The 13503-nt window shown below is 26.4% G+C and overlaps 1 protein-coding gene across 2 annotated transcripts; it reads left to right on the top strand.

Moving 5' to 3' along the window:
- The first annotated feature begins 5604 nt into the window (after nucleotides 1-5604).
- On the top strand, nucleotides 5605-7770 carry LOC114383651 (calmodulin-like protein 5). Of its 2 annotated transcripts, XR_003660563.1 has the most exons (3): nucleotides 5605-6097; nucleotides 7617-7714; nucleotides 7744-7770. XR_003660563.1 is itself a non-coding variant. In XM_028343368.1 (2 exons), the coding sequence occupies exons 1-2, from the start codon at nucleotides 5802-5804 to the stop codon at nucleotides 7648-7650; spliced, it is 330 nt and encodes a 109-aa protein (XP_028199169.1). In that variant the 5' UTR covers nucleotides 5605-5801; the 3' UTR covers nucleotides 7651-7765. The 2 variants fall into 2 exon arrangements, 1 of the variants encoding a protein (XP_028199169.1); XM_028343368.1 differs by having other exon boundaries at nucleotides 7617-7765.
- The last annotated feature ends 5733 nt before the right edge of the window (nucleotides 7771-13503 follow it).

Genomic DNA, 13503 nt, shown 5'->3' with positions numbered 1-13503 from the left:
TAAGCCCAATATAACAGAAATTCAACAATTAAATATACTTATTTGTATTAAATAACAATTTTCATACCTGAGCTTGCTAATTTCTTTTTAATTTTCACACACAGTTTTAAATTATTTAGATTCATACTTTTTTAAAACTAATTAATATGATTTCTTTTAACTAATGCAATTTAATTCAAATATAATTTCAAGCACAACTATTATATCAGTTAAAATAGTCGTGAGCAAAAAAATAAAATAAAATGAAGTACTAATTTATTTATTTTTGAAAATGAAGGTAATTACCAAAAAGTGGTTTTTACATATTAGAAATAATTAATAAAGTTTCAGAAAATTTCTTAATGCATCGTACTTGACAGTAAAAAATATTTAACCAAATCAAAACATGACATAAATTGCTTAAACACTTATAAGCTAAAAGTTACTACACTATGCTCGTGTACCAAACAAGTTTGCTTTGTGTCTTAAAAACAAATTTAGTATAAATAAATAAATGGTTTTAGTTAAAAACAGGTATAAATAGGATTTCTAATCAAAATTCGTTTAGGAACCGATTAACTAAATAGTTTTTATATAAGTAAATTAGTTTAGATTCAATTATTTTTTATTTGTACAGAGGCCAGGAGTCACGGGGACAACTAGCCTGGACCAAACCAAACCTTTAAGGGACATAATATTCAATATTTTAATTATTCAAGTATTTACATGTTTCATTAGAGTATCTTTTGATAAAATTTGAAAAACGGGATGAATTATATTTTTAGATTTTATTTTTGCTGAAGGTATATATTTTTTTCGAATAAAGTACGTTCCATTCAAATAAATCATTTTTATTTAATATTCACGGGAATAAAATGAGTCTGACCGGACTCTTTGACGGTAGAAAAAGAAAAAAGGAAACTAAAAAAAAATAGAAGAATGTAGAAAATAATAATGAATCAAAATTAAATTAAAAAAAAGAGATAAGAAAAAAATAAAATAAAAAGAAGTCTTTTTTTTTTTAAGCTCCATTTTTTGCAAACATGGAGCAGTAACATAGTGATACTAATTAACTTAGAAGTATAGTTTTTTCTTTAAAGAAAAAAACAACTTAAAAGTATAATTCACAATCTCGATTATCAAATTTCAATCTTATCTTAGTTTTTTTTATCAAGTGAAGGGAGTCAACGGGGGGTTGGGATTTTAGGGACTCCCAGACTTATAAAAGTTAAATATATATAATGCAACAAATCCTAATGAATCCAATGAGCATAATTCCCTTTCCAAGATGTTAAAAATCAATTGATTGAATGCTGATAACTCTTTCTCCTGCAGATACTTATAAAAACATCATCGTCATAAATCTACAGGGGTAGCATGTATATGTTCTTTTGCTTCCAGTAAACTGAGGTTGTAAATCATTTTGTTTTTTTCTTGTCCGATATCTCAACAGATTTGGCGTCGTGTCTATGCATGGATGGTACTCTCTACGATTCTTCTTGTTGAAGCATTAATTAACTCATTATCCCCAACATATAACTCCAGTCTTAGAAGAAAAAAGTTTAGGAACTTTTGGCATATTATGAGCCAATTTGTTATAGATTAAAAAAATGATTATGATGTTTAATAATCTAGTGGTTACTTTTTAGAGATTCTAAAAAAATGTATAGGCTAATTTATGTTTGTTTACAACTACTATATATATATATAAAAGGCTAGCCTATATTTTGTAATAATGGTGTATTTTTAACTTGGAATGTTTTTTAATATAATGACAATTTTTGTCATACTTTTTTACCATTTAATTAGTCATAATTTCTGTTTTAAATTAATTTTGATATCTCATTTAAATATAATAATTGCTTATTATATTTAGTTAATTATCTTTATTATATTGATTATGCGACTTTTTTCTAACTATAAAAATGATGTTTTCTTCCTCGTTTGAGATTGAGTTGTCTGGTCTATTATCTTCTTAGGTATATTATTTGTTAATTCTGATGCCCCAAATTAATTTGGGAAGAGCTTGTTAAATCTTGAAGACTTGTGCATCATCGTGATGGATCGTGATTTTGAACATTATGAACAACAATATGCGTAGTTGTATTTTTCTTTTCACACACACAAAAAATTATTTTATTTCAAGAGATCAGTTGTTGATTTAGTAAATATATTAGATCTTATCAAGTAAGATCTTGGTCTTGGATTGATAATGGCTTGTACCAAGGGAACTATTGTTAATTTTCAAATCGGTGTTCTAGCCTTTTAGATTGTATCCTCTCTGCGTGTCTAATGTTTTTTTTATTTATTTATTGATGTATGATTGTATTTGGGTTTGAGTACTTGTTGTACCCACTGTAATATTATATTCTGCCTCGAAAAAAAATTGCATTTCTTTTCTGCTTTTCATCTTAGTATTTAGTTAAAGATATATTAATTAAGTTATATATGAATTAAATTAGAACGCACTGTATTATATAAATTTTTTAATTTTCATATAATTATTTATTGTCATGTATTATTAGATATTGTAATGATTATAAATAACAATAATCAGTTACGTTTCACTTTAAATTATTCACCCAAACCCATCACAAGATTGAACAGAAGCACAATGAGAAACGTCGCAGTCCATCACAAGATTTTCATATAATTATTTATTGTTTAGGGACTTTAATTCAATTTTCATTATTTTATTTCTTGAAAACTAATTTATTTACAGATAAATATATACGGGAGAATAAGAGTACTTACTTATGGCTAAAGTATTATTACTTTATGGTTAAAGTAAGGTGATAAAGATCTTTTCATAATAACGAAAAGATCAGTTTTAGATAAGTTTCAACACACTTTCACTAGTTGACTAATAAACAAACCTTGTGGAATATTTTTTATTCTCTATGGAATATTAGTTTTGTTTATTTTATATTTTAGAAAGCAACACACAGAATAAAAAAATTAATTAAGGTTACTTCTTTTCTTTTTGTTTAGATCAGGGTACAATTATTATGCTCTTACACGTGGAGTTAGATATTCTGTTTGATTCTGATTAATTTAAAGGTTACTTTTTTCTTTTTGTTTAGATCAAGATATAATTATTGTGAGTGGGAAAATTTTCTCTCTGAATATTTAAAACTTTGAATATCAAATCTTTAATTAAGTTGAAATAATTTTGTTAATTAATTCAGATAATTAGTGCTAGGTTACTCCTTTTGTCCTGTTAGGAGAACTTCAAGTTTAAACCTTTAATCATTGGAAGAAAAAAAAACTTCTATTTCTTTCTTTCTTCTATATTTCTTTTCCTTTTGCAGATAAAATATCGTTCTGATTTTATTTTTCCAATGTAGTATTTCATTAACTAACATTGTCAATCTATCCGGAACTTAAAAACAACCATTTCCCAGATTTATTTTTGGAGAATTTCTAGATTTTAATGTCAATATTGTGTAAAAAATAAAATTAACCAAGTGATTACACTTAAGTGGTTTTAATGTCAATTGACCCCACCAATTTATGTGAGTTTATTTCTAATATATAATATCTTTGTATATACATGCATAAACTAAAATAACTAGATTTAGTTGCTTTTCTTTGATAAAAGTATTCTTGAGATTTTTTCATAACCTCTTATCTCTTTTAATCTATCATTATAATATTTTTTGTTTTAACTTGAATTTCAATACGTTTATTTTTAAAAAATCAATAATTAAAATTAACATTGGGTCAAAATTATTTATTCTAAATCTAAAGTATAATTTATGTTAAAATAATATTTATTTATTATAAATTTTACTTATATAAAATAAATATTTATTCTATGTAATGTACAACCTAAAATACTAATATATGGCAAATAAATATTCCATTCAAAGCAAACTCTTATAGTTTTCTACTACCGAGTTTTAGCTCGGTTGAATACGTGAATGTTACAAACTCTTACTTTTTCTTTTGGAAGACAAAGGATATATTTGTATTGAAAAAGAAAAAAGATATACAAAACGTTCTGTACAAGGTGCACAAATTAGTCCACGGTGTAGGATAGGAGTGTTCATGGTTTAATTATTTAAATAATCATAATCATAACTAATAAATAATTAGATTATAAGTAATTATAATAACTATAATCATAATTAATTTTGTATAATTAATTATATATAACAAGTTATATCTAAAACCAGTCATATATTCCGTTACCGTAAATAAAAATATGTTATTTGAAATAATTATTTTTATGAAATTGATTATGATTTTATAACTACTTTTATACAAGTGATTATTGTAAGTTACAATTAATTTTTTCAAAATTAATTTTGTTGACCACCCCTAATGTAGGGATCACTAAACTATTATATCAAAATAACTCTTTCGATCGATAACTGACTTTAAATGTGCATCTTAAAAAACTCTTTTTTTGGTATTATGTCTCTGTTATTATGCACCTATTAATATCCGAGGATCTTACTAAGTCGAGAACTGTCCACGTAACCCATTAAAACTAATATATATATATATATATATATATATATATATATATATATATATATATATATATATATATATATATATATATATATATAATAACTCTTACAACTTTTTAAAATTTCACATGAGCAATGGATTATTTAAAAAATCAATTTTTTTTAGTTGTTTTGTAGCTATAGTTAGCGTGTTTATGCTAACATTTAACTATCAGTCAGTTATAAAAAAAATTATTTAATAAGCAAATTTCTTATATTAAAAAGAGTTCAGTGTAATTATTCTTTTATTTTATTTTTCCGACAAGAAGAATTATGAAGAGATTAAATATCATTTATACCATATGATAGAGATTCCTCCTTTTCCTCCATGCTTTTGGTAAAGTTACTTTCAATATTTATGAACAAAAGCAAATATTAACGCAAACGGGTGACTCGTCCCATCAAAGAATCATATGCCACATCAAACGTCCTATTTGGACAAGGTTATGAGAATAATTAACTTGAAGAATAAAAATATTAGATAATTAGATTAAGTTGAAGATTACATTCAAATAAAAGATTAAGTTGAAGATTTATACGTAAACTATATCAATGATCAACTCCCTTTTAATTTTGATTTTAATAGTTTGATTAGGGTGACTCAATTTTAAAGAGATTGTTGAAAAAAAGTATATATTACTAATATTTCTTTTTAATTTCACTATTTTTTATTTAATAGACTCAATTAATTAATTCATCAAATTAAATATGATTAATTTAATTAAAAATAAATTATTACCTTTTAAAATTATCATTGTTATTTATACTTTTATCTTTGAATTGTATGCCAATATATACAATTAATTAAAGAGTCAGACTTTTATTGATGACAAAATTCTTCTAATATATAAAACTTAATTACAAACTCAAAATCCGAATTTAAAATTATTGGTTAGATTAGAATTACTGACACATTCTCTTTCTGTCTTACTTAAAAATATACTTTTAATCTCAATATATATTTCTAGTGAAACTTAAATAAGGTTCTTATATTTTTATATTGATAAATTCAATTAATCTGAAACTTTAAAACATATACGAATCTAATATCTGATATCTGAAAATTCATCATAACTTTTAAGAACGAACATCAACAACAACAAGCTCATCAAAAATGCTCTTATACGTAACTTAATGTTAACACTTCTCAAAGAATTCAAAAAGGCAAGGTTCACGCATGTCCCGACCCATAACCAGGCTTATGTATAAAGCCCCCTCTTGGAGGCACTTGGTGACCATAGCCATTCATCCCGTCCTCCCACAGTGATTTGAGAGAGAAAATAATACTCCAAATATATCGTCAAAATGCCTGTGAGAATCCCTCGTGATAGCCCAATGAAGATAATTCCTGATCCAAATCGCAAGACAGGTCCAGATGACGCGGTTATAATGCAGAAAATAATGGGAAAATTGAGAGAAGCAGATAGCAACAACGACGGTCGTTACGACAAAGATGAGCTGAAGCATGCTCTCAAGGGTTTAGGTGCCATCCTCCCTGGGTGGAGAGCCAACCGTTGTTTTGGAAGGGTTGATGCCAACCACGACGGTGAGATTAGTGGCGCTGAAATTGAAGCTCTCCTTCAATATCTCCGTTCTCATGGGTATGGAAAATAATCATCACTTATCTGTGTGTTGTCTAATCATATAGTACTACAAGAAATTCGCGTAGCGAGGGTCAGTTCCGTCGCTAATCCCTCGTGTGTGTTGTGTAATGATATAGTTTGCGTGTGTTTGTGTTTATGTATACCCTGCATGCCTATACAACTAACGCTGAAGAGGGAGGATAAATCTTCCTGCGCATGTTGTGCTCCCTGGATATGTAATGAAGTCTATTAATATAAAACTGTTTTATATTATCAGTATGATTAGTAAATTTATAATTTTATCATCCTACACTGGTTAATATCATATGAGCTCGTATGAAAAGATGAACAACATTCAATGCAGATAGAAGTTGGAACAATACACTTCGATCCGCTGCTGAAAATTTATATAAGATTGCAATGAGTTTAGTGAAAACAAAGACAAGACTTGGTGAAAAGTGAAGAAGGTCATATAAATTGCATGATTTAAACTTGATAGAAGTTTGAAACTTTCATATAATTACATTGTGTTTTATTTTACAAGAATTTGAATTAATAACAAACACGACAACAAATAATGTACAAAAAAAAAAAACACGACGTCAAATAACAGGAGGAGAGATATTTTCAATAATAACTATCGATCACAACATTAAATAATAGTATATATTTAATACTTCACTTCAGATAAACTTGTTTAGCTAATGACCTGACCCACTTATACTAGCTTGTATCTCTCATTTAACCTTTAAAAAAAATGAAAAATTATTAAATAATCTCAAACTCATAGACTTAATAATCTCTGCGAGTTTTATATATATATATAAAAAAAATCAAATTATATCGATATAATTTTAATAATTTTATATTATCTTTATAATTTGATAAAATATATAATTTTATTGATCTAACTATTGAATTATATCAAAATATTATTAAGATTTTTTATATCAAATTTTATTAAAATTAAATAACAATAAAAAAATAATCAAATAATTCATATTATAGTATATTTTAAAATATTTATATTATGTCAATTTTAATCTATATCTATCTTAACAAGATAAGAAATAATTTTAAATTAATATACAATTTTACATATATAATTGATGTGAAAAAAAATTTAAATCTAATGGTGAGTTAAAAATATTATTTAATTAAAAGTTATAAAATGTTGTGAATTTATGAACTTTAAAACAATTATGGTAAAAATTATTAAATTTTTCACATATGGTGAGTTGTAAATTGATCACTGTATACAATTATTTGATAACTATAAACTTTTTTCTCATTAATTATTTATGTGGATTTCGCATCATATATATCAAAGTTCCTTTCTAGGAGCTCCGCCACCATCACTACACCTTTTTTTTTTTTCAATTCTTGCTTTGATAATCTTTGTGGATATCAATAATCCTTGATGATGAAGGCAATCAAGCACAGATCACGGAGCTGGCTTAGAGCAAAATTAAAGGGATTTGATTATTCTCTGCATGCATGGATGGTGTATATTGATCCAGTAAATTGTGTGTTGCAGCTTACGTGAAGGGGACATTAATTTGTGGGCATAAGAATCGTGGAAGGCATGAGGATCTGGAATCTGGTGTTGATTTTGGGTGGTTAGAGATATGCTATATATTATCCAGCTTATTCTTTTCCAGGGGATATTATATTTTGTATTTTCACGGGGATATATATATATATATATATATATATATATATATATATATATATATATATATATATATATATATATATATATATATATATATCTGGTTTATTTAGGCTGCTGAGGGCAGATTTATTCTGTTACATCGATATTGATGTTATTTATGTATCTGTCTTTATCTGGTGTTTTGGAACTACTTGTGACAAAAACCAGATTTATATATAATATTATCCTTCTTTGCTGTGAAAAAAATAAATTAAAGAATCCTTGATCATTCACTCTTGTAGATCTTTCCTTCAAGTTCAGATTTTTCATCTCTCTCGTAATGCTTTTATTCTTAACATCATTCATACTTGTTTGGTTATGGCAGTAGTGTAAGGTATAGACAAGGATATATAGCTGTAAAGTTACTTTTTGTATAGGGTTTTTGGTACCTATATTAAGATATATTCTAAGTTATTTGCTGATAGAAAAAAATGGTAGACAAGGTCACAAGATAGCTTTCCTCTTTTCGTAAACGTGGTTATTCGTTGTTTATATTCACCAGCAATATAAATACATAGTAACCAAGGGGATATACAGCAAGATGTCGAGTTTTTGGTCTGTGTATGGATTTTTGGCACCCCATGGTATCATTATTATTATATATTATTTACCTTTGCTAATAAGAAAAAAACCATGGTGAAAAACTAAATACACACTTGATATGTCAAACAACTACTTTAGCTAAGGTTTTATATGGAAGAAAAAGTATGGGGAGAGGTAGAGGGATCAATGTGTGCACACACCCACTAAAATCTTTATCAGAACCCGATTCCCTTTCAACATTTGCAATATTTAAAATATTAATAATGTGCGTGAAAATTTGACCAACAGGAACAAGAATTTGGGGAAGCTTGGTGCTTCATATGTGACCATATGTGCGTGAGGTCATGGGTTTACAAGCATTGACGTGTTGGTACACAGCTGGGAGTTGTGAGACGCTGAAAGAATACATTCTATGGTAGTTTATATTTATGATATACAACTATATATAGTATAATAGTATATGCGTTCCTTTTAAGTTGATATTGTAATTGAATCCTTTTACAAAATTTGAAAAAAGTCGCTCATAAATTGGTTTGGAGAATTGGTGATGTTCAAATCATTGGATTTTGCCTGTATAACTAGTACTGTACTCGTGGCTCTCTTCATTGGGTTGGTTTGGACAATTTTTTTTAATCGATAAATGTTTTTATATGTTTTAATATTTTTATTTTTTATGAATAAATATTAATTATTAATTTTTATTAGTGAGAATAACAACCGAACTAAGTTGACGGGAAAGGGGCAGTCGCCAACCCCTAATGCAGATTTTTTATTCAATACATACACTAATTATAATATTATATAATCGTCCCCCTTGTAAATTCCCATCTTGCCTTCCTTTTTTATTTTAGTATATACAACTCTCATTCTTTATCCTTATACTCTTTTACTGATTATACTCGTTACTTTTAGGTTTACAAAAAGTCGTGTCAGTAATTATACACTTTTTCATATTATATTTAGTGAAAACTCAAAATACATCAAAAAAATTTATCCATTAAAAATTAAAAATGTTTAGGTGTGTTAAGTAAAAAAAAAAAGTATTTGAAGTAATATCAAATACTGTATTCTTTTTATTAATGCAAAAATTATTCCTTTTTATTCTTCATTTTCCAGTTTGTCTTCTTCTCTCAAATTCTATTTCCTTTTTATACCTTCAAAGGACACTAAAAGGCATAATCATACTTTTACCAAAATTATAGTGAAACTTTGTAGAAATCTTTTGTCGACAAAATTTGCAAGAAAATCATGAAATTATTAGAAAAATTTTCACAAGAAAAACCCTTCGAGTTTGAAGTCACTCTTTAGTTAATTGTGATATATTTCTCACAATTTATTTTTCTTCAAAAGAAATATATTTCAAATAACATTCGATGTCCTTTTTGTAATGCCTGGCTGAAAATTACATTAATTGCACACACTTCGAGATTGTATCAATACCAATTGTATCAATACCAAAAGTCTTAGTAGAGCTGTTAAATTACTATTTAATTTCTTTATTATAGTTTTACCATTCTTATCTTTTTATTTTTTATAGTTTAAAAGTGATTTTTTTAGTCTCTATAATTTTGAAAGTGATTTTTTTGTCCTTTAGTCTTTATACTTTATATTTTAATTCTCTTTTATTTCTTACCATCAAAATATAAATAATATTATCAATTACAATTAATTACAAAAATATTAATAAATAATTTGTAACTAATTTATCGTAAGATAATTTGTAATAAAAAAATAATTAATAATTTATAACTAATTTGTAGTTAATTATTTTTATATTTTTTTTGTAATAAGAACTAAAAGATAATTAAAATACAAATCATAAGGATTAAAAATATCACTTTCAAACTATAGGGACTAAAGGAGAATTAAAATACAAACTATAAAAACTAAAAAACATATTTTTAAACTAAAGAGATTACAAGAAAATTAAAATGTAAATTATAGAGACTAAAAAAATCACTTTCAAACGACATGAACTAAAAAGATAAGAATCATGAAGTTATAGGAATCAAATGAATAATTTAACCTAATATAAATTATTAGGTGATTCATTATTACCACCTATTCATGATGTCAACCAATTTCTCCGTAACATATAATCAAGTTTTAAAATTTATGAGCAAAAATTACCTTGGAATATTACCCTTTACTTCACATTGAATTACATATGGCAAAGACAAACAAATTTGTTTGTTCTATGAAATTGCCTTCCGTTAAGGCAGGAGTCAAACAGGATAAAAGGATCAAATTTCCAGTGTGTAGTCCTCATGGCATACCCTTGTGAATGATGCTGTCAAATTTCGCTCACATCAACCCCTCCCTAGCTACATACATATGCAACATCCCCTGGGTGGATTAAAATTATTTCTGATGGTTCATCAATTTTGAAAGAAACTCAAAAGGCCTATTGTGAAAGGACTCTTGCGTGATCTTAATGGTGTCTTCGTAGTGTTTGCTTCAAGTCTTGGTAGTTGTTTGTTATGGTAAAGAATTCACTGGGTAGGAGCTCTAGGGGACATGTGGATAAGATTTGTTGGTCGCTAAGATTTATGATTTTTTACATTTTTTCGTAATTAATGAGCATATTTCTTCCTGTAAAAAGAGTTCATTGTAATTATTCTTCCTCCGCTCTCAGATTATTTTTCCTCCAGACAAGAAGCATATATGAAGAGATTAAATGTCATGCATACCATATCATAGTGATTTTTTTTTATGACATATAGAGATTCTTTTCTTTTTGTTTTGCTGAATATATATAGAGATTCTTTCTTATCCTCTATACTTTTAGTAAAGTTATTTTGGACATTTGTAAACAAAAGCTAGTAATAATGAAAATGGGTGACTCGCCCCATCAAAGAATCATATGCCACATTTGACACAAACGTCCAATTTGGACTGGGATATGAGAATAATTAACTAATGCAACTTTAGAAGAATAAAAATATTTTTTTATCTGACAACAAATGCATTAAAGGGTACAAGAAGTACCGAAAGGGATACAAATTTGAGAGTTTATCAGAGTTCTTACTCCCTGAGAACCAACCACAACCGCAAAACACATGCAAAAGCTGTGTTGATAAAGAATCCCTACGTATAATATATCAATGATAAGTTGAAGATTTATACGTATAATATAACAATGATAAACTCCTTTTAATTTTGATTTTAATAATTTAATGGTAACTCGATAAACAAGACTATCTAGAGGGAGATGTAAACTTAGAACCCTTGAAGTTATACGTTAATAACCTTATAGCTCACCGTCAAAGTAATCCTAGGGGTTGATTTAGTGGTCACCAAACTTGGCTGTAGGATAATGTTCTCAAGTGGGAGGTCCCTGATTCAAATTCTGTATCAAAAAAAATCTTTAGAGAGGAGGTGAATCGATACAAGTCTCGCAAGACTACTTTCGAAGGAAGAAAGATGGGAATATTCACACAAAAAGAAAGTCTCATAGTCAAAGTGTAAATTGAATAATTATTATTAATTATAAACAAATTATTTGGTATTTTGTAAAACAATAGGATGCTAGTAATACATACTCTCAATCTGTTGTAGCCTGCATATCTTTTCTTGCTACTTTGGGAAGGGAAGTAATCTGATCTTTTCTCGTCCGTGGGTTATATTGGATTTATAGGTTTATGTACTCTTAAATTCTCTATAACCTTGGTTTCTTTTTTCAAGCTACATTTGTATATGGGTTTGGGTAACCCTTGTACCTTTCTATTAATACATACATATATATATATATATATATATATATATATATATATATATATATATATATATATATATTCTCAACTATTATACTCTCAGCTATTAATTAAACTTGATTTGATCTTTGACATGCAGTTGTGTTAAGTATTAAAAAAAGAATTTTTCCATTTATAATGATGTTAAATAGGATTGTCTTTCGTAAATGATATATGTAGTTCCTATCATAAAAAAAATCAAAACTAATTTAGTTTATGATATTATTAAGTAATTCAAAATAGTTTTGTATTATAAATATATTTAATAAATAAATTTTAATAGATTTATCATATATTTGTGTAAAATGATTTCTAAGTGAAAATAAATTTATAGAATTTCAAATTAAAAATAAATATTATTAAGTCTCTGATAAATTTTTTTAAAATTAATATCTTTCATTAATGATATTAATTTATAGTCGATCTATATCATAATTAAAGTTATATTAATATGTCATTATTGAGTCTCTAACGTTTGTGTTAAATATTTGAAAAAAAAAAGTTATTGAATAAGTAATTTAGAATTATTTTGTAAAAAATATATTTAATAAAATAATTTTAATATATTATTATATTTATGTTAAAATGATTTCAAAGTAAAAATAGTTTCATGAGATTTTAAAATAAAAAATAAATATTAAATACGCAGTTGGGTTAACTTATCTACTCATAGAAAGAACTTTCGCTTTCATAAATCATTCCACTCAAAAGGATGCAATTATATTCGTGACCCAACCCTACCCATATGGCTACTATTTAACTCCGCTCGTTCTGGCTCTTGGCGACCATAGGCCATAGCCATAGAAGAAAAAAGGAATATGTAATATATGTCTTGTGTAATTTTGGGATTTTGATATAGACTCCTTATTTTTAGACATCCAACAATACAAACACTACATTAACATTCTTTATTTCTCAATTTCAACCTCTTTCTTTTATCACATTTTTGTTTATTATATCAACTACTTATCATTCCTATTTATCTATTTTTCTCTCACTGCATAAACACACTCTTAGCTAGGAGTGAGCGTCAGATGGATTGAGATGAGTTTTTTTTGTCCCTACCTGACTTGAAGACTTGTTAGGATCAGTTTCTTAAATCCAAACCTGACTCAATCAAGACCTAATCAATTTGGGACAATATCAGACTAACCCAACCTATTATTGTAATATATCAAACTTTTTATTTTATCCGTAGAAATTGAATTTAGATACCAAGTTAGACCTCCTTAATTAGTTGAAATATATAAACCTTAACATTGTGAATAATTAAATCGTAGAACGAAAGAAGAATAAAACTTACATTAAGAAATATTTTACAATATATATTTCATAACAAATAATATTATTGTAAATATAATATCATGTTATACAAAACATTATCTACTTAATCAAAAAATTAATAATATATATTT

Source organism: Glycine soja, chromosome 14 (assembly GCF_004193775.1).
Source record: "Glycine soja cultivar W05 chromosome 14, ASM419377v2, whole genome shotgun sequence".
Classification (NCBI taxonomy): domain Eukaryota; kingdom Viridiplantae; phylum Streptophyta; class Magnoliopsida; order Fabales; family Fabaceae; genus Glycine; species Glycine soja.
The sequence above is the reverse complement of the archived record's forward strand: the minus strand, read 5'-3'. Positions and strand labels throughout refer to the sequence as shown.